Genomic DNA, 22668 nt, shown 5'->3' with positions numbered 1-22668 from the left:
TCACCTTTTTTGCAGAGCATCCACTTGCAAGGTCTTCTGTTGTAGCTGCTCTTTCAGGGCTTCTGACTGGCTTTCCAACTCTTTGATGGCATTTCCTAAAGACGACATGACCTGTGTGTGGTCTGCGAGGGCCACAGAGCTCTGTGCCTGAGCTTCAGCCTCCTGCCTCAGCTGTGAAATCTCCTCCTGAGCGGCCGAGTACTTCTTCTCCGTGTCAGCTAGCAACGTCTGCAGCTCTTCCACCTGGCCTTTTAGCAACTGGGCTTGTTGTTGTTCTGAGGAGGGAGATGATGCTGCGCTGCTCTCAGCTCGGGCTTCGGCCAGCTGTTTCTGTGCGGCACTTAGCTGACTCTTGGTTTCACTATAGGAGTGTGAGAGTTCTCGCAAGCGGCGGTGCAGCCCCGCAATTTCCTCATTGAGCCCAGCCTTCATTTCTTCAAAGTCTTTGGCTGCAGCTTCCACAGGCACAGTGCCCCTCAGAGCCTCCTAAACAGAAAGGAAATATGAATGAATGACAGTGAAAAAGTAGGAAATATGTCATTGGATGAAAGGCAAAGCGAACTAAATGCATTGAAAAATTGACAAGATATTTGATGAATATGGAGAAAATGTTGAATCTATCTTATCTGTGCTTTTCAACACATTCAGTTATACGGAAACTCAGAGAGAAGAAGAAGCCAATGTTTACCTGCAGCATCCTAATCTCCTCCTGCGCCTCCTTGTACAGCTCCTCAATCTGCGCCGTCTTCTGTTCTTTCTCCTTTACGCTCTGTCTTTCCTCCTCCGCCCTCCTCAGCGCCTCCTCCAGCTGTCTGATTCGTTGAGTCGCTTTCTCCTGCTCACATCCCGATTGGACGAGCTGGGCCTTCAGCTGTTTTACTTCATGTTCCATCAGGTCACCGCCTCCCCTTCCCATCTGCACTCTCAGGTCCTCCACCTCCTCCACAGCTTGGTGGTATCTCTCCTGGGTGTCTGTCAGCTTTGCCTGAAGCTCTGCTAGACTCTCCATCAGCTCTTCCTCTCTTCCTTTCTCCCTCACGCTCTCATCCTCCTCTCTTTCTCTGCCTCTCTCAGGTTTCAGCTGAGCCTGAAGCGAGCGGTTTTCTTTTCTGGTTTCTAGCAGTTTCATCTGAACGCTCTCGAGGGCTTGTCTCAACAATCTGATCTCCTCCTTGCTTCCTCCTTCACTCTCTTCCTCCTCAACTGTGTCTTCCTGTCTGATAGAAACACCTCCTGAACCGGTAGTGGAGGAGGGAGGTGGTGGCGATGAATCAAACTCGTCCTGGGTGGAGTGGAAGGAGGAGTTGGAGGTCATGCTGTTCGGACGACTGGTATCCTTTAGGTCCTCGCTTCCTTGGAGGGACGGCTGTTTCTGTGAGGTGAAAATTACAATCCTCAGTAACAGAGTACTGCTGATGTCACTTTTATCAGTGAAATTTTGAAGATTCAAGTCTTTTTTTGCTGTAGGTGGAGTTTTTGTCTCTTGTTAATGGTTTAACTGGAGCAACAATGAATGAATGAAGAGTTACTTACCTTGAGTTTGCCCACAAGTTGCTGGTTTTCCAAAGTAAGTGCAGTGATCTTGGCTTGCAGAGCAGAGACAAGAGCCGCAGATGCAGTTAAACTGTGCTCGACCTGTCAACACATACATACACATACATTCACATGCAGAGGCACACAGAGAGACATGAAAGCAACGTTAGGGACCACTAGCTACCTACTGAAAAACAAAACGAGCTGTGACATGTCTTAAGCTGAGGTTAGACCTCCTTCAAGAATGCTGAAGGTGAAAAAGTTCAGCAGCACACAGATGTCTGGTGTCAGAATATTGCACACAGCTTAGAAAAGATTTTAATGACCAGAAAGATTTTTAGTAAACACAGAAAAAAGGTTAAAGTGAATAAAAATAGCCATCATGTAAAAAAGTTCAGTAATATCTAACTCAAAAGTTTTTAAAATACATTTCAGCCAATTAAGAAACACTTAGTTACTTGGGTAGATGATTCATTTACAAAATGTTCATACAGTAATATATTTATACATCAGTATAGTCAATGCATGTGCTCTACTTTTCAAACTAGTCTGACGTCATTTTCTTAGACCAAGTCATCTGATCTTGTCATATCTGTTTTAAAATGTAAATACTTCACTATAGCTTTGCTCAGCTGTTAATCACCTTTGTATCCATTTCAGGACCCGTCACCGTCTGCTCCACTGTCTGCTTCAAGTCTTCAATTGTCTCCAGCAACATGTTTCTTTCCTCGTGTAGCTTCTCGACCTCCTCTCTAACTTCATCCTCCTTCGAAATAAGAAAGGGGGAGGAGAGAGAGGAGTGGGGGATGGTGGGAAAGTGGAGCAAAAGATGGATAAGACAAGGAAGATAAAGAAAAACGGGAAAGGCAAGAATTTTGCTGACTGGTAAAGACGTGCTACTGTATGATAAGGATGATTATATACAAAACTGTTATCCAGCAGTGTCATTCATGTAAACATTTTTTTCTACATGTTTTCAGTCAACATCTCACAATGAGGACACATTTTTACAATCCTAGATGGACAAATTCCAGGTAATGGCTAATAAATGCAGTTTTCACCCATGCTTATGATGCTGCCTGGCAAGTCAACTTGTTTAACTATGAATAAAATAACCATCATGTTGTGTTGACTTGAACGTGTGAGTCTGGGACGGCTGCTGGACTGATAATATTTCAGATGTTAGTTGTCCGTTTGGTCAGTTTATTATACATAGTACTCTTTTTGCACAGATGACACAGTCTATGTAGATTTTTATTTATTTTGTAGATCTGTAAAACTTGAAAGCTGAAGGTGTTTTCTGACTTTGCACTTTTGGAAACCTAGTTTGTGTAAGTGTACTTTTTAGTCTCCTGTAATGTTTGAAGGCTGTTGTACAACGAAGAGTTTACATTGTAAAGATCTATTTATTAAAATTAATTTTCTGCCTGCAGCCCACATAGTTCTTGGTTATTTTTCACATTCTGAATCTGCTGAAGGGAAATCTTAAAGGAATTTTAAGTTTAAGGGAACTTTGAGGTTCATAAATATTAAATTGATTCATATTGTGATATATATTGATATCGATTGATATGAAAAAAGTTATTGTGATAAAAAAAAAATCCACATTGCCCAGCCCTATGTGAACTACTTATAAATGTATGATACTTAATATTTTATTTTTTCCTTTTCATTACTCTTTTAAACCTCTTTTTATATAGAAGGTAAAATCACACTATCAGGTAAATAAATACCAGCATGTACGGTTTTAACACTAAGACATGGTTGAAGTTTGGTTCTTATTGAAGATTTGGTGCATGTACATGTAAATAATTTTACATTTATTTAACTTGTGGATTTTCCTGCGATAGTTTTGTACATCTGTGTGTCTCAGGAGTAATAACTAAGACTCTTTGAAGGCTCATTGTTGCAGAAACATCAGCATATGAACTAAAGTCTGTGCTGCATATCAGTCATCCCAAAGTACTCCTGCTTTTTCTTCCAATATTTATCATGTTGTCTGTTATATTGGTATATTACCTTGTAGTTGAATCTCTTGGGAGTGTCATTTTTGTTGGACACAGGGGTCCCAGTGGAGGTAACGAATGAAGGAGAGGAGGGTCCGGAGCTCTGAAGAAGGACAAAGTTAAAGTTGTATTAGTTTTTCTCATAAAGCCTTGCTGTGATCTGGTTGGGAAAAAAAAAATCACAGGGCCCCATTTCCCAAACACATCCTACAGCTAAAATGATCTTAGTTCCATTTTAAGACAATGAGTCAAAGATCATCTTAGCCTTAAGATGCTTGATGAAACAGGGCCCACAGTTATTCAGCTGCTTTAATAGTAAAATAGTTTGTTAGCCATGGTGAGAACAATGAGTTCATTATGTTTATATTCAGTTTGTACAGAAACACGGTTTAAAGAGGAAGAGCAAAAAAAAACCCCTATGTTTCAAAATGTGTCCTGTCAAGATATTACTGCTCTAGATTATTGTATAAAGTACATTTTTAAAATCATAAACTGGAAAATAAAATACAGATTAGTACATGTATTAAATGAACATACTACATGAATGAAACACTTTTAGTCAGAGATGTACTGTGACAGTACCAGTCAAACATTTGGACTCACCAACTCATTCAAAGGTTTTTCTTTATTTCTACTATTTTCTACATTGTAGAACAATACTGAAGACAACACAACTATGAAATGAAACATATGGAATTATGTAGTAATCAAAAAACTGTTTGTTTAATACATAATGTGTAACAGACAAATACTCAGACTGTCAGACTAATTTTATGAATATAACAGACATGCATTAATACAAAGAGTGGCAGACAGATACACAGAGAGACATGCATTTACCTGCAGTGGGCTAATAGGAGGTGGAGGTGCTTTTCGTTTTTTGGGAGTTGTGATCCGTTCATCACTTAGTTTAGCTACTTGATCATGCTGAGGGGAGGGTCAGCAAAAGAAACAGAAGAAAAGAAAGAAAAACGAAAAGTGGGATTCAGTGCTGGTTAGTAAAAGGAGAGTCAATCAATGAGTGCTTGGACTTGAGTTTTGTTTTCCAAAACAGAAAGCAACTAAAAGATTTTTTTTTCCAAGCTGAGAAATATACTGATACATTACAGAAGCTGATACTGAACTACTCTACATGAGGTGCAGCTACACAAGAGAACTTAGACAAATGTCTTTTGTTCATAATTTTAGCTGCTATTCACTATGAATCACAGTACTGAAAACACATTTAGACTCTTTCTCTGTTATTAATAATTGATTCTGTCATGATTTCAGCTGTTTTAGTAACTTTGATCAACAGTCTGAGACAGACAGAAAAGTAGAAGAGGAAATGACTCATTTCTTACCAAAGGACTTCTAGGAGACTTGGCATCTGTAAAATGAGACCAAAAAAAAACATCTTTTTAAAAACAAACGCTAACACAAATTACAGGAAAACGCCAACAGATGGCAGTATTGACTGTGTTGAAACTAGAGCAGCATGAATCCCTTTCACACAAAAGTGGCATTTCTGTGTGTGTTAAAAAGTTGACAACTGTACACACCAACTCTCACCTCTCACCACTTGCCATATTGTGTGTGTCTTGTCGCATAACTCTCACCTGGGACCTGCTGTCTGTTCAGAGCAGCAATGAGAGCAGTTTTGACCTCAGAGTTGCCGGACAGTTTGGCGTAATGTAGGACATCGTGGCCTTGTGAATCTACAGCTGACAGATCTGCTCCACGCTGAGCCAAGATTTCAACCACAGAAGCGGCGTTGGACTCAGTGGCGAGCATCAAGGCTGTCCTGCAACACACAAGCAACCAAATACAATAGTATGAATGCTGATCATCAATCCAACATTTATCCATCATCCATGAACATTATTTCTGTCACAAAAATCTATGTTTTCTGTACCTGCCACTGTTGTCAGAAGTGTTGATTTCAGCACCGCAGTCCAGCAAAGTGCTGCACACATCAGCATGACCGTGTTTGGCTGACAACAGCAAGGGGGTGAGTCCGTCCTTTGGGACAAACAAAGACAGTTATTAACATTACATACATATATATATAGTACATAACTTATCTCTTGTGACATCAGGACGTGGGTCTAGACACGGAGCATGGTCAGTCTCTGTGTGGTGAGAGAAATCTCAGATCCACGTGAAAAAGAGACTGAACGTCTCCGAAATGAATTTCTGAGCAGACAAATGGGAAAGCCAAAGTTGTTCCGCTTTCAAAAGCGGCATGTGTTTCAGGATGAGAAGGGAAAATCCCTAAAATGATATATTCCAGTTCTAAATGAATGGGCTCTCTGGAGTTTACTGCCCTGCGTTGGTCAACTGCAACACAGTGTATACATATTTTTCACCAGGATTGGCAGATCCTAACCCCCAAGCATGACCCTTAACTTAACCTTAACCATCTATGACCTAAATCCAACCTAAACATTTGATTGGTTGAGATTGTTGAGTGTAGAGTCTGGGAGGAGCTGGAGTTCAGGACAAGAACGTCATATTCACCAAGACAATATTAGGAAATATGTTTCTAAGTAACTTGTGATTAAGCATGAAACAGAAACAATAGATACAGAAATCAGTATTAAACTAAACATTTCCACACAGTGGGTCATGTGTATTGTTAAAAGTGAAACAAGAGGAAATCAGAAGTCACATCCAAATGGAAAAAGCAAAAGAATGTCAAGAAACAGTAAAGTGTGTCAGCACAGCTTTGTGTTTTATATTACAAGGCTGCTGCTTCCACACACCGCAGAGTACAAAACTATGTTTGTGGGTTCCTCTGAGCTCTGCTAAAGACTTTAACAGCCCTGCGTCTGCTCTGCTCCGTCTGTTTCTACTGAACACTTTCTTCTCTGGAATCTAAAAAGCAGAAATCATTTTGTTCTTCTCAGAGTAATAGATTCAGTGTGTGTGTGTGTGTGTGTGTGTAGATGTACACAGGTGTGCATTAATACTTGGCTGTTTACACATGTTCCTTGAAGTTTACTATCCTGTCGATAGTCTAAAGCTAGATTTCCCAAATTTGGGCAACAGGGTAAAGTCTGGGTAGAGCTAAAGTGAAGTGGGGCAAGCAAGCAGCAACTCTCAATTGAGACAAACACTTACAAACATGCTCCTGTTTAAAGCTTAATACACTCTTTATGGAGCAATAATGATCAAAACTGCATCCTGAACACACTGAGCTGAAACTGTCTTCAAACCCTAACATTTAAGAGAAACTTTGTATTTATAATTTGTATTTTAAGGTTGTCTTTTGGATCCAGTATCTATTAGATACACTGAATCTTAAAACTAAATTCTGTATGTCTTTGTTGTCAAACTACCACATATACTGAAAGTGAATATATAACCTACTGTTGTTTTTACATGTTGAAGTTGGATGACAATGAAACTGTCAGGTTAGGGCTGCAACTAACCATTATTTCCAGTGTTGATTAATCTGTTGATTATTTTCTCACTTAATTGATTAGTTGTTTGATCTATAAAGTGTTAGAAAATGGTGAAAAAAATCAATAAACACATCTTAAGTTGCATCTTGGGTTTTGAGAAATAGTGTTTTGTCCTGACCAATAGTCCAAAAGCCAAAGATAGTCAGCTTTCTGACATAGAAAGATGAAAAAAAAACAAAAACAAAACAGAAAATATTCACATTTAAGAAGCTGATTATCAAAATAGATGCCGATTTTTTAAAATTTTCTGTCAATCGACTGATCAATTAATCGACTAATCTTTGAAGCTCTATGTCAAGAAGAGTGATCTGACAAACATTTCTTGGTGACTGTCAGCTGTGGTGCTTGCTACTTGATGTTAGATACACATGCAGGTCTGTGCATGTGGATAACAGGACATGTGACAGACCACTTTAGAAAGGGCATTTTTTCATCCCACCTCTTACAGGAGAAATGATTTAACATTGTGCTCAAACAAGTGTAGTGGTTCTTCATCACAGTACAGTATGTGATGGTGATGGAGGAGGAGGGTGAGGGATACTTTAAACCCAACATTTTTACCAAGCAACCCCCTAAAAATAGGTAATGTCTACTTGTGAACTCGTCATCTCATGTTGGATATGTCCATGAACTGTTGAAACAAAGAGTGATCAGATTGTTTAATTTAGAGGCCTGAAGAGGTAAAAAGACTGGAAAAAGCATAGTCTGTAAAATATTCAATTTTGTGTAGATTTTTTTTTCTTGTCTTTTATTCTCTCTTGCAACCCCATTCATTTAGGTTGGGAAGCTAGAATTCACCAAGCTACTTCCTGCTATGTTAACGTCCACTGACAACCCTCAACCTGACTCATGCTTGTTAAACTATTACCATACTGCTTAATTAGACTACATCTATTCCTCAAAGCACAGCACATTGCATTACTTATAGCAAACTACATTTAATATAAATAAACCAATGAAACCAACAATTAAAGAGCCAAACTTTTATTGAGATGTTCATTAAGTGCTATATGATGTGAACTTCTGAGCTCGGAGGACTTTTTCACTGTATCCTACAGGTTCACATAATATCTTCGTTTCAGCCATTTAGGCTTTCTTCATTCTGTTGAAATATACTAAAATACTGTGACTATAGTATGCATGACTCCCTGTTCTAGGTTGAAGAAAGTAGGATCATCTTTATTCCAGATTATGCCTTTTGATGTATTCAAAGACTTTTCGACCCACTCAAACCAAACACATGGACGCCAAAGAATTACCATGCCCCGTCTGTGAGTTGTGTCAAGACTGAGCTTGTTGAGAAATGTTTATTTCCAACTGAAAACAAAGGAAGCTTTTATACTCTATATAACCCCCGTCTCTGAGAAGAACTTAAGTTTACATTTACTTGATTTTCTATAAACATTCTTTGTCTGACATATGTAAGCTGGCAGGTGTTCCTCTCTTTCCTTCAGTATCTTGCTGTGTGTTTACTTAAGTCAAATATAGATCAGGTACAGATATATGTCATAGCCATGATATATGCCTGAAGCTAACAAGCTGGCATGTTCTGCTCAGCGTAGAAAACACGGCAAAAACAGCAATATGTTCCAGATGATTTTGTGGTTCGCTGTCTATGCGTTCGCTAACAGCAGACAGAGCTGCTAACGTCTCACACATACACATTTGCAGATGATTGTAGCTGGAAACATGAATGCTGTTCAATGGAAGTGACATCACACATACCGTCTTCAAGTCAACAGACTACAGTACTACACTGTTGTCTTTCATCTGTGACGAGATGACAGACTCCGGTATGGGATGAGTTTGTCGTCTCACGTGTCAAACTTGAGATGTATAAGTGAGTGTGAAATGTGAAACCCTATACTTTAGCTTTACAATCCTTACAGCTAGTGGTGCAAAGTGGTAGCACGCACCAGTTTTAAAAGCCACAACATACAACTTGTCCCAAGCTTAAATAAGTATGAGGCTGCAGTAAATTTTAATTAGAAATAACAAAATGTCTTTACATGTAGGGCTGAGAGACCACGGTGTGATAATAAAAAGGGAAATAAACAGGCACCACATTCTCTTCTCTATTACACACACACGAAATATCATGCTAACACACCCCAGTTGGGTAAAAAAACCACAGGCATGGAGCATCACTGCAATGGAGACCACATGTCTGCGGCTTCAGAGCGGAGTTCCCACAGTACGCTGACCCACACACACATACATACACACACACACACTGAACAATATTAATCAATCTTAAAACAGAGTAGGACAAATGAGAGGAAATGTCAGTTAATGCGATCCTTCATATAGTTGCTCTACAGCTGTGAGAGACATCTGCATCAGCAGTTAATTAGTTTTCTGCTGTCTTCACAAAATTAAATATCACATAAAGGGATGCAGACAAATCTAAAATTAGGTAAATAATATTTGACAGCATACGGGTTGTAAACATTGGGTCAATAGACAGGTAAATCCTAAAGAAAATCCAAAGCGTATGAGTAGTGATTAATGTTCCCTGAACAAATTCCTCACAGTGGAACAGTGATATGATTGAGACTAAATTGAATGAATGAAAGTGCATTTTTGTGGTGTATATTCTGTTTCAGAAACCCTTCTATCCTGCCAGGAAAAATACGTCTGGGGAAGAAACAGTGGAAGTTATGAGAAAGTACATACTGCATCTTTCAGGTTGACGGGACTTTTGAGTTCACATAGCAGTTGGATGGTCTGGATCTTCCCACTGGCAGCTGAGGAGAAAATAAAACAAAAGTCAGAATGAATAAAAACAAAGCAGTCAGGTGTCCAGAGATTGAAGCACAATTATTTGAAATGAGGCTTTGTGTTGGACTTTCTTCTCCTTTTCATTAACAAAACTGTAACACAGGCAGGCAAACAAGACATTGGAAAACCATCGTCACCACTTGTGCAAGATTTAAAATACTTTCCTTTTTTTTTTTTTTTTACCTAAACAGCCCTGTCAAATAATATCAGCGTAGTAGAACAAACTGAAACGCTAAGAAGAGATCTGTCTTGCCTAATGTAGGCAGATACTGTCTCTAAAAATAAAACTTTTCAACAAAGTAGCAGCGATCTTCTCGACACTGAGAGGAAGTTAGATGTACAGCACTGTGTACTGTAGTATTTGATTTAAATGAAAACCTGCAAGAGAACTATGGGAACTTTTAGTTGAAATGAACTGCACTGAAATCACATTTAATCACTTAATTCCAAATATGGTAGATGATTTCATCCAAATAATATTACAGCTTAAACTCGATCTCACAACATATTTTCCCATGTCTCGTCTAAGCAGGCTAATCTTCAATAAAAGCACTTTTGTAAAATTAGCTCTCAGGATACTGAAAACACTCACCAGCGTGATGCAGAGCAGTCTTTCCTGAGCTGTCTACAGCATCGACAGGACATTTACCCTGGAGGGGAAACAGAAAAATATCAGATGTGCAAATCAATGTTACACATAAATTATAAATGATTATGAAAGTGAAGCTTCTAAATACTCCTGCACTTTCGTTTCAGCATTCTGTGACATGCAGTACTTTTCAATGATTGTTTTGTGATGATTTGCAGACATTGCATTTAGTCCCCACTCTGCATCAACCTGCAGTTTCCCTGCAAGACTTTTAAAACTTCCCAGAGAAGGTGTCTAACGGTGTCCCAAAATGGCAAATAATTCTATATAAAACTCTAACTGTCTCGTAAAATATAAAAAATAAGATAAAATTCTGGTGCAGAGTATCTAATTATCTAGTTTGTCTGCTGCTTACGACATTTCTATTTCCACTGAAAAATATACAGAAAGTAGATTATATTCTGAGGAACTGACACCAAAATCTGTTAATCACTGGTGCTTTACATAGATAATATGTTTATCTGATATTAGATAACACTGGAAGTGTACACATGATTTGCAGCAAACAATATATTTTTGCATTTACATGTTTTTTATACTGTGCTCCCCATAGTTTGCAAGTATTGGTGAACTGCTACAATTTTTGCAACAATTGTTGCTAATGGTAAACAATAAGCTAATAGTTAGTCACTAACAAAATTCAGGCAACAAAGTGGAATACTTTGGTACAACTTGATGTCTTGTAAAGAGTTATTACATACAGTAGGTTTGTCAGAACTTCACACAGCAGTTTGGGGGACTGAGGCAAAAAGGTATTTAAAGCATATTTTTCTATGTGCACCAGTAGAATTGCATGTATGTTTGACCAGGCAGGTGTGTGTTGCTGAGATGCTGCAGACTGTCATGGGATAGTTTGGTCAGCAGATCGGAGAAGGCTGTGTGTGTGTTTGTGTGTGTGTGTGTGTGTGTATTGAGATCTGCTGATCTGCGTGCATACACACAATTGGCAGAGTGAGGAAATGAAGCAGTGAAACTGTCTATTTTCAGGCATCTTCACAGAATAGTGAGACTATTCAGACTGTAGGTTTCATACAGTTCATGCTCCTGCTTTCACACATTCCTCTTCTGCTACACCAACTAATGCATCCAAGAAGATGTCCTGCTGGGCGACTACAACTTCTGCCATTAAAACATTCTTTATTCCATATTTCTTGTGATTCTTGTTGTGTTACACATCTTGAAAACATTTCACTGAACCTGAAATACTGCACAGCCATTACATAAAAACAAACATCATGTAGTATCTAATCACCATTACAACACTGTAGGAACATACTGCATTTTACTGGCAGCTTCTTTTAGAGACACAAGTCACAGTTTGTTACTTTTGAAAGCCTCCTTCACTTTATCCACCTTACCTGAATGAGCTTTTTACAGCACTCAACATGATTGTTTTTGGCAGCCAGGTGTAACGGATTAAACCCTGAACACAAATAAAGATAGATATTTGTTAGGATCTTCATAACGCAAAAGATTTTAGTGACAATATGTATGAGATGGAAAAAGGATGACCAGAAGAAAGCAATTTAAAAAGTGAAATGACACTAGGAAGAATCTGAATCATTTTGAATTTTCTGTTCAAATTTGACCTAAAATGTTACAACACGATCACTAAGTCTCAAAACTGGATAACAATAACATAACACAAAAAAATATATATACTTTATCTATTCATTTTAAATGATCACATTTATGTAGAAATATATATGATCCTAAAGAACATACACACATTTTAGCACCACTGTACAGTTTATACCCACATTACATACCTGCAGCATCAGTGACTGACAAGTCAGCTCCATGGGACAGGAGGACAGACAGGCAGTCAGTCTGACCACGTGTAGCTGCTACATGAAGACTGTACACAAACCCAAAGCAAAGAACAAAAAACAAAGCAAGAACAAATTAGACTTGCAGTAATTGTTAGTAGATATACACTCATGGCCATAGAGATGTTTGTAAGAGTGCTATTTTACAACTACTACCTTTGCTAGATCTCAGTTTTCAACATTAAAGTCCTCTCGAACTTCCTGAAAAACTACTACATTAAAAAATAGTGAATCTCCAGTGGTGACCTCATGCTGCATCAATGGATGTAATTAAAAAGTACAACCAATAAAGTCAGCAAGTCCACCTCTCTGCCTGTCCTATCAAAGGAAGCTGCCTTTCTGTCCATCTCTAATTGCACTTTGGTTTACACTGACCTACCTCCCTATAATATGAAGCTACAGCCAACAGCATGTTAGCTTAACTTAACATAAATACTGGAAACAGAGGAAATAGCTAGGCTCTGTTCAAGGGTAACAAACTTCGACTACCAACCCATTTAATTAACACATATTTGTTTTTTTTTATGTAAAAAATGTAATAATCAGCAATTTGTGGTTTTACAGGATGTTATGTGTTACACTATTTCTTGGCCAGGAGCCATGACTTCCTGTCCAGGCCATCAGCTGAGACCTCAGGAAGTCACTGCACCGAGCACATAACTCCCTGTAGAACCACAAATTGTAATTTTTACTTTCGTTTCATACAGACAAACAAAATATAACATATTAATAGAGTTGATATTAGGTTTTTTAAATACTTGGACAGAACCAGGCTAGCTGTTTCCCCCTGTTTCCAGTCTTTATGCTAAGCTAACCTAAATGTCTCCTGGCTGTTAGACAATTTCTATATGGAAGGAATTCAAGGATACAATTTCATTTTACTTTTAAGGTTATAACCGGCCGATCTTATAGAATACTTACAGTTTTCAGAATTTAAACTTGTCCAGTAATCAGTGTTATTTTGAGTGTATATAAGGTAAAGCACTGCCTTGTAGGCAAAAATGTAATAAGTCAATATCACTCTGTATGCAAAAAACACCCTTTGCCTGCATTGTGCATATGTGTTCAGAAGGAAATCAATACAACCTCTTTCCAGCTCAACGAGCAGAATGAAAAAAAACTACACATGTCCTGCCTTCCCTTGGTGTGTGCGTGGGATACAAACACACACACACACACGCACACAACTATGCCCACATGCCTTTCAATCAGGTTTTATCACCATAGAGATACTGTAGACTCCTCCTTTGTGCGTCCTGAAAAGATTGGAGCTTTGAGATCCCAAACTACCACATTCATGATTTACAAAGGCTGAGTATGCATCTGTATGTGTGTTTTTGTGTTCTAGTCACAAACAGAGAAAAGGTCAAGGATGTGAACTACCGGTGGAATAATAAGACTGTGTGTGTTTGTTTCAGCATGTGAGAATACCCGCTTTCGTTTTTCCCCCGTACATTTGTTCCTGTGTTTTGATGTTCCTGGCTCTGCATGAGCTGCTGAACACATTGAGGTCAGTGAGTGTTGTATTTCAGAAAAAGAAAGAGGTCAAATATTAACACTGAGCCTCTGTCTTATCAACAATCTCAACTGGTGAGGCAACGAGTTCCACCGCCTCTGCAGAAATGAGCCAGCTTTTAAAACACTGGTTCTCAGGGAGGCTGCATGAATGGCTTCATTGGGTTGCAAAATGTCAACCTCCCAGAACTTAAGAAAAGTGGTTGTATTTTTAGATCGGCCATACATTTTTAACATTTTGCTGTGGAGCATGAAAGTCGTTTCATAAGCACAAGACTTGAGAATTTGAACATATACTGTAGAAGCACATATAATCCTTAAATCGAAAGGAAAACGCGATAAGATGATGTTTCCATGAAATCAAGTACATCTACTTTTATTTTACCAGAATCCATTTCTCACTAGACCTCTGTTGTTAAAAATGTGAGTTAAGCCCCAGATAACATCTAAATAACTGCAATAGTACTTGTCGGATGTTATTAAACTAGGCGGCAAACTGGAGATCTGCACATTTTGCTCTATTCTGGTTTTTGATTTGTCATTTGCAGCCTTGTCAGTGTACCAGATCTAAATCCATGTGTCTTTTTGTTTTGAAGCTGCTTCTCACATCCCACACTCATCCTAAAGAAGCCACGGCAGACTATTGTCTCTTTCAGTTAATCACTCTGCAGGAATATTTTTTGGCAGAAGGCATGTTCTGATTATTGTGTCCTTTATTGTCCCCATGTGGAAAGTTATCCTAGGCTTTACGTGCTTTACTGTAGATCAACCCTAATTACAAAAAGACTTATAAATCAATATACAGCACAAAGGTGTGCAAGAAAGTACATTTCTTTGACTGCTAAATCTGTATTAAAGTCTTTGTTCTTTTTTAGATTAAAAGTAAGGATGCTTACGCTGATTTGCCCTCGCTGTCCAGCTTTACAGCGCTGGCACCTTTCTTGGCAAGAAGCGATGCCACCTTCTCCACCTCGCCATGCTCCACCGCAGCAAGCAGGCGCTCGTCATTTTTGTTCCACTCATTGACCTACAGGAGATGATTTGGAAAAGAGGAGAATAAGACAGACAGAGAGAGAGAGAGAGAGAGAGAGAGACAGGGAAAATGAAGGACAGAGAGAAGAGAGTAGAAGAGATTGGGTGAGACAAAAAAAAAATTACATCAAAAGTAAGCAGAGGCAAATGGGGAAGCAGGAGATGAACAATAATACTCTGCAAATAATGTGCCGTTTAGGTATTTCAAAATAAGGATCACTTAACAAAACCATCACAACAAAGCGATTCCTCAGTCTGTAAACTCTTACAGAGTTTAACATATTTATTTCATTATCATTGTGATTTATGTATCCAAACAAAAATATTTAATTCTAGGAAAGTATGTTGCATCAACCTTTTCTCTAACAAAAATGTATACACTCCCAACAATGACATGCTGTCGTCAGACATTTACAGACACATAAGAAAATCTTCCACTGCAGCCAAAATGGCTGAGATGTACTTAATGTGAGTAATGTTTTTCATAGAGAGAGAATGTTTCTTTGGCTCTGCTAAAGCCCACACAAAACATTTGTGTCCATATGTGAATATGCATGCACACACGCACACACACACACGCACACACACACACTCATGTGCAACATCCAATGTACACACGCACACTGACACACAAACACAAACCAAATGGCCCCACATTTGTATTGCTGACAGGCTGTTCAGATAGAGAGAAATCAGCTATTGGAAAGCTTCAAGCATGATCTCATACAGAGACAATCTTGCTACACTGCAGTCTCATGGCACAGAATACAGCAGAGCAAGCTTTAAGAGCTGCCCACCACAGCATTTTACCTCTGGCCATAAACAAATGTTAACTCCAAAAAAAAAAAAAAAAAAAGAAGAAGAATGTTATAAACATACAGAGAGAATTATCTTGGACACACAAACTGTAACAAATAAAAATCCGGAATATCAAATCAGGAGAGAAGCAGCCTAGCCGTATCCAAATCATATAATCAAGTCATTTGAAGGAGCTACTCAACCTCTCAACGGTTGTATTTGTATATCAAACATCACATTAAAAACAGATTAGAAAATAAGATTAAAGAAATGGTTGTTAGAGGAGCAGGTTGTAAATAAAATTCTTTCCTTAATCTGATACCAGAGTAAGAGGAGAGGACTGAATCCATGCAGCCCGACCACGTTGGCAGCTCGAGTACATTAGTCAGCTGAATCATACTCCCCCTATGTTCCACCTGCATATTAGGATGCAGTACAGCATTAGACTTGACCTGATAGCCTACTGACCTACACGTGATAAGGGGTTTGAACTCTCTGACTCCATAAATACTGGTGGTAGCAAACTGTACCCTATTTTTGGAGAGCAATAAGCCAGCATAGCAATACATGGTGTAAATAGCTTCTGCGGCAAACACCCAAATGCAATCACTGCAATACGTTTTGCACAGCTGGTGGAAAAACGCAGGGCTATAAAAATCCCTTCTGTCACTTAAACAGCTTGGATGACCACTGAGCTCTGCAGCCCAAGCCACAGGATCATTAATGTGGACCACTAAGGAAGTGAAAAACTCTTAAATTGTTGGTGTCTTGAAAATTAAACATAAGTAATGCCAAAATGACTGAGAGATTGTTGCTTTTCTTCTGTGGAGCTCTGGCAAATTGATCCTTCTCCAAACGTAAACAAATGCACACACCATATCCATGTCTCCTTGATCAGGCTTCAAAGAACTAAAGCAAGAAGTGAGATACAATTTAAGAGGTGGTGACGAGAATGTTCTCTGACAGACTGGAAATAACAGATTGGATATTAAGTCACTTGTCTGAGCACAGACAAATGTCATGTGGAAAAGATAGATGAATCTACCAGGTGTCCGACCAAGTATATCTCAAAATATCAAAGACCAGTACAGTGTTAATAAATAAGGTAATGACTGGATCATGGAATGTATTGCTCCATAGCAGCCATTCTCAACGAGTGGGTCAGAGTCCACAGGTAGGCCTCAGAGCACCATTATGAGCACCGTGGAGGCAGCGGTACTGCCAAAGCTAGCTATTTTTATATCTAAATGTGCTCAAGAATTCACATGAATAAAAAACGTTAAACAAAAATGAATGATTTCAATGACTAGGTATTTTTGTGTTGGAAAATGAACTGATGGAACTATCAGCAGACAGCAACCTGAAGCTTCAGCTCACACAAGTTGACCTTGCTTCGTTCTGGATACTGGCTGTCAGTCAATATCCCTCTCTGTCAAAACGGGTAATCAAATTTCTGTTGCCTTGCACCACCACCTATTTATGTGAGTCAGGGGTTTTCCACTGAGACTCACAAAATCAAAGGGAAGGAACAAACTGAAAGCAACATTTAATGCTACTCCGCGTGTCAGCATCCCCCCCCCCCCCTCCACCATGACTTGATTTCATTATTTCCCAGAAGCAGTCCCAAGTGTCTCACTGCTGGTAAGCAGAATATTTATTTTGGTCATTGCAGATGACAGTGGCATAGCACATATTTACAGACCAGTTCATTTTTTCTCCTTTTTTGTCATGTTATGTTTTTTCTCATTTATTTGGGAAGGTGGTCCTCGGAAATTTTTTAACAATCAGAAGTGGGCATTAAATTACAAACAGTTGAGAACCCCTGCTGTATAGCACATGTGCAGTAGTAGGAATTTCAGCATAATCATCATGTACAAATAAAAAATTGAAGAACACACACAAATGTGAGCTTTTCTGAAGTCAACCACTTGTCAGTGATGCTAGAAAATCAGCTAATATGAGTTTATTTGAGTTTTAAAATTCTTATTAAACAATTCCAATATTATAGGAGATATTGGCTATATAGCACACCTAGCATTAGCCTAATTACTAGTGTGTTCATTAGCATCCCCCGGAAACTGCCGCTGTGCTGTGTCCCTGTACAACCTTTGGCCTTGTGGCATAGGGCTGCAACTAACAATTATTTTCATTATTGTTTAATGTGTTGATTATTTTCTCCATTAATCAATTAGTCATTTGGTCTATAACATGTCACAAAATGTTGAAAAGTGATGATCACTGTTTCCTAAAGTCCAAGATGAAGTACTCAAATGTCTTGTTTTGTCCACACCAACAGTCCATAACCCAAAGATATTTAGTTAACTATCACAACAGACTAAATAAAACAGAAAATATTTACATTTACAGACTAATCCATTAATCATTGTAGCTCTAGTTGCAGTGCATATAACATATGCAGGAATTTCTGGAAACACACATATATGGGTAACTTTGCAGAGATTTTCCATCAATCAGAGAGGAACGTTTTACATTTCATAGCTGAGGTTGGCCACCTCGCCTGAAATGTTGACCATTCACAAAACATGAAAACATGTTTATGAAATATAATATTAACTGTAAGGTAACAAAAGAGGTGCTATTTCACAGCATACTTCAATGAGTGTGACTATTAGGCTGTCATCAATTAACTGAATTTATTATTAGACGAGATGCATCAGGACCTGGGTGGCCGACCACCTCTGTTAAACAGTTTCCTCAAACCGTGTGGTCTTGAGCAACACATTCACAAAGGTGCTGAGGGATTGGGGGGGGGGGGGGGGGGGGGGGGTAAGTGAAAGTGGAACAGTGAAGTCAGCGAACGTGCAACTGTTTGTCAGTATGATTGGTGTGCAGTGAAACATGACACAGTAGGAGGTAGATGAAGTTATACAGGACATATCCCATATGGTGTAGTGGCTAAGAGTCCTTGTTTTCACAGAGGTGGGCTGGATTTGCCTCCCAGTATGTTTGTATGAAAAGTCTCATGATATTCATACAGACGGTCATGTGTTTTTCAATCAGCTCACAGGGAACTGAGGCATTGAAGTACTAAAAATAGTTACACTTAAAGAGATGGTAGAACTAAAAAGGCAAAGATGAGCAGACATGTAGCGTAACTGTAGGAAATGGAAAGAAATATGTACGTATATGAACGTCCGCAGTGCCTCTGTTGCTGGAGTTTTACAAAAATTATCAAAGAAACGTAAACAGAACTACATAATGTAAACAAACGTAAATTAAACTACTAACTAAACAAAACTCCAACACTCACATAACTATAGTCTTCTTATTTATTGTCTGTATTTATTGTCTGTATTTATTGTTATCATCAGCGTCACGCCTTTGTTTTGATCCTCACCACAACCGTGCACCCGATACTTTGCTTAAGTATCGGAGCTGTGCACGCTGCTACTTTTCAGTATTTTTTAAATTATTCAATACATTTCATTGAAACAGAGGCAGTACTTGTTCAGCTGTACCCAGTACTCTCCTTATCCTGTTTGGAGGACACCAGGAAGGGTGGATCTTACTGCTCTAATTGAGTGCTTTGTGATCCGGAAACAGCAGCAAAATAAACACACCCCTAAACATGACAGATTGACTAATACAAGCAGTCACATCTTGCAATTAGTTCAGGCTACTACGGTTGAATTTAAGCCTAACTTGTATAGTGTGTGCCTGTATAATTCAGCAATGTATGAGATCTCTAAAAGAAGTAAAGCTCTCTTGGTAATGCATCTGATTCATTTCTGCAAATTTGTGGTTTTCTTGTGTCCAATGTGACCAATACGATCAATCCAGACTTGGCACCATTTACAAAAACTGAATCCTGTCTCCTTGCCTATTCCTGGTTAAAAAAATATTATTAATGTATATATATTTTTAATGCCTGTTGCAAAGATTGAATATGGTTTTCTCAGAGAAGTTTCCCCACAGGCTAGCACACTGCATGGTATTGGCTATCTTGATTCCTGATTTCCACTCAAGCAGCAAATATTTAGCTGCTGGTATGATATGAATTTCAGAGATGCTTGATTGGCTGAGCATGTTACAAATGACAAAGACAGATAAGGAAAAGGAAACAAACTGGCACAATGCAGAGAAGGATGTGTATTCTTTTCAGCTACAGTATGCAGAAGTAGTAGTAGTAGTAAGTTAGGAAAATGCCTCACAGAGAGAAGATAAAGGCTCAAGTTCATTCTTAAGATGTACCTACTTAACATTTACAGAGAAACCAAGAGAACAGCAGAGTTTACATGAAAGGTGGTCAACCACACAAACCTGTTCAACCTAAGAGGGCAGTAAGAGGAGTAGTCAGTTAGAAGTGTTAGAGTAGTTTTACAGAGTAGGGAAACCACAAACAAGGTATGAAATTGTGCAGCGTCTTAAAACTCAGGCTCAAGGATCTAGGAATATTTTCTTGGTTCAGAGCTTTGCACTGTCATTAAAAGTACTACCAGAAACACCAGACATCCAGTTCTCTATATACTCACTTCAGTAAAGATTTGTTCATGCTGTCTTCAGCTGTCAGTTACTTTGCATCAAAAAACCACAGAACATTTAGGGCAAAGAAAATGGTAAGAAGTTAACAACAGTTTCACTCTGAATGTGCACGTCTCTTCAAAAGCTCTTGCCCAAAGTTTGACCTCCACTGTGTCTACAGGGTCTACACTCCCCTTCTCTATCAAATAGAAATATGTACTGTTACTGTTTATTACCATGACATTTATTATTACTCAAAGGGGTTTGTATGACAGGAGAAACCAGCCTTACAAGACCAGAACAGCTTTGTGTACATTAAACTTTTCACACATCTGTGTCTCAGAAGTGCATGTTCTCAAATGTTCATGATTGATTTCACTCGTCTCGTGTCATGCAGGACCTCCCCTTTGTACGCTGAAGCATCACACTGGTAGAAAAATGTGCTTGGTGTGATTCTTGTGTACTATTAGTGTAAAGAAACAGCTCTGTTCAAAAACCTGATAGAGTATACAGCTGACAGTTGTGAATGCTCATATTGTGATCTCATTAACAGGAACTGCATGTGAGAGAAAAGCTGGAATGGACTTTGAACCTCTACCAACACAAATACCACCTACCGGCAAAGAATTACAGGGGAAACACTGATGCACTGTATAGTATGATCCTGCCTAATGGCCTCTGTGATGTTAATAGGCTGAACAAAAATGAAGGGCCGTCACGATAGAGCAGCATGACACCGATAGCATTAGACTACATTGCAATGGACAGGTTTAAGTGGAGCGGAATGCACTGCTCCAGTTCCAGCCTCATACACAACTAGTGTCATCGCAGGGAGGCTGATGAAAAAATAATGTGCTGGCAGAGACGGTGCAAAATCAGCACAGGCCTCAGATCCAACAAAAAGTGATAAAACAAACTGTGTTTAAGAGTCTTCTGAACCAAAAGTGTTGCCTGTTCCAAGACAGAGATAACAAACAGTGTACCAGAAAATATCTTTGTGTCTTTAAAGTAAATAATTATTTACTAAACAATAAGAGATCCAATCAGGTACACACTGGAGAAGTACATTGTTGTGTTTTATGGATTAGTATCTTGGTAATTTTTTAAAGCATTCCCAAGTCCCTGCAAAGTAGCTGTGTATATAGTAGCTAGAGACTAGTAGGGAGGTATGCTATGCCAGTCACTGAAAGCTGGTAGGAAACTAAATGTTTCTTGAGGAAAAGAGGTCTTTTTATGTGCAGGGAAAACCGGTGTGGAGACAACTAGCTGATAGGGTTGAGTTTTGAGAACCAGTTCTGAACTGAGAAGGAGATGCATTTGATTCATTTTTAATATCCTAATATCAGTGCCAATTGATCAATAACAGTAGAGCTGCAACAATTAGTCCATTGAAAGAAAATTAAGTGGCAACTATTTTGATAATCGATTAATCATTTCAGTCATTTCTCTTACTTGTGAGCATTTGCTGTTTTTCTTTATCATATGACACTAAATTGAATATCTTTCTGTTTGGGACTGTTAGTCAGACAAAACAAGCAAATCAAAGACATCATTCTAGCATATGAGAAATTGTGAATTCCACCTTTTCACCATTTTTTACATTTTGCTGACTGAATGATTATTTAAGAGAATAACCAGGGGTTAATCAATAATGAAAATAATCATTAGTTGCAGCTCGAAATTATAGCCCTAGTTATCTGATTTACCCTAAACTCCTCATGATCTAAAATCTCGACACAACAGAGGAAAGAACATGATAAATACTGTACAAATGTCAAAAACAGCACAACACATGAACTCTAAATGACTTTGGACAACATGTGCTTGTATTGAATACTGTAGGCTTAGCCTACAATGGCCTGCACTGGACAGTATGGGTTTAGCCCACATTGGTTGCGCCAGCAATAAATCATGGGTCACTAATCCTGAGATTATACAGTGAAGCAGTAAGACCACTGTCCTTCTGTGTGGACCGCCAGGAAGTGAAATGAATCTTATTTCCTCTCTTACTTTCAGTTCTGTTTCCCTGACTGCCCACCTCCTCTCCAGCTCCGTTTCCCTCTCTCTCACAGGTTCTCCCTCTCTTTATTCTGTAGTGATAAGTGTGTTTATATCGGGGATCAGGGTGTGGACGGTAGTGTTTGTTCCCTCTCTGTCTTTGGCCTGACACTCATTAAGACACACAAAGAGTCCACTGATAACACTAAGTGTTTCCTGTTTGTCCAGACCAGGGGCTGGCTGCAAGGACAAGAACAAGAGAGCAAAAGAGGTAAAAAGGTATGGAAAAGAGTAACTATGAATTGGGAGAAAAATGCGGAGAGATAAAGAGAAATAGAGATGTATAGAACTGATAAATCAGAATTTTTACTATATATTTATGTTCTGTGTTGCTTTAAAGTTATATTTTAATGACTCATTATTTCTTACCTCACTCCTTCCTTTATGTGTTTTACAGGTGTCAATAAGTCAATCTATGAAGTCTTGAAAACAATATGTGGAACTGCAACTTCTAACACCCAGTAATTACTTAATGTTTAGACTAATTTGCAAAGAAAACAGATCAAAACAGTTCATCGAGTGCATTTGATGTTTGTTAA

General features: G+C 38.7%; 1 protein-coding gene and 1 long non-coding RNA gene across 4 annotated transcripts in view; one reads left to right on the top strand and one right to left on the bottom strand.

The window, feature by feature from the left end:
* rai14 (retinoic acid induced 14) overlaps nt 1-22668 on the bottom strand; it is a 42971-nt gene that overhangs the window by 5436 nt on the left and 14867 nt on the right. Inside the window, exons 3-16 of one of the 2 annotated variants that reach the window (XM_044334607.1) lie at nt 14656-14786; nt 12185-12273; nt 11774-11838; nt 10359-10416; nt 9662-9732; nt 5434-5540; nt 5138-5322; nt 4883-4908; nt 4380-4466; nt 3553-3642; nt 2177-2299; nt 1534-1635; nt 689-1372; nt 5-486 (exon numbers count right to left, since the gene is read on the bottom strand). In XM_044334607.1, coding sequence (XP_044190542.1) covers nt 5-486; nt 689-1372; nt 1534-1635; nt 2177-2299; nt 3553-3642; nt 4380-4466; nt 4883-4908; nt 5138-5322; nt 5434-5540; nt 9662-9732; nt 10359-10416; nt 11774-11838; nt 12185-12273; nt 14656-14786 — 2300 coding nt within the window. The remainder of the gene's footprint in view (nt 1-4; nt 487-688; nt 1373-1533; nt 1636-2176; nt 2300-3552; nt 3643-4379; nt 4467-4882; nt 4909-5137; nt 5323-5433; nt 5541-9661; nt 9733-10358; nt 10417-11773; nt 11839-12184; nt 12274-14655; nt 14787-22668) is intronic. The other variant, XM_044334608.1, reaches the window with a different exon arrangement.
* Nucleotides 1291-2970, top strand: LOC122969037. Of its 2 annotated transcripts, XR_006398920.1 has the most exons (3): nt 1291-1379; nt 1468-1567; nt 2194-2970. It is a non-coding gene; the product is annotated as an uncharacterized LOC122969037 (long non-coding RNA). The 2 variants fall into 2 exon arrangements; XR_006398921.1 differs by lacking the exon at nt 1468-1567 and having other exon boundaries at nt 1293-1379.

This window comes from Thunnus albacares, chromosome 18, assembly GCF_914725855.1.
Source record: "Thunnus albacares chromosome 18, fThuAlb1.1, whole genome shotgun sequence".
Classification (NCBI taxonomy): Eukaryota; Metazoa; Chordata; class Actinopteri; order Scombriformes; family Scombridae; genus Thunnus; species Thunnus albacares.
Note: the sequence above shows the minus strand (reverse complement) of the source record. Positions and strands in the feature narration are given on the sequence as shown.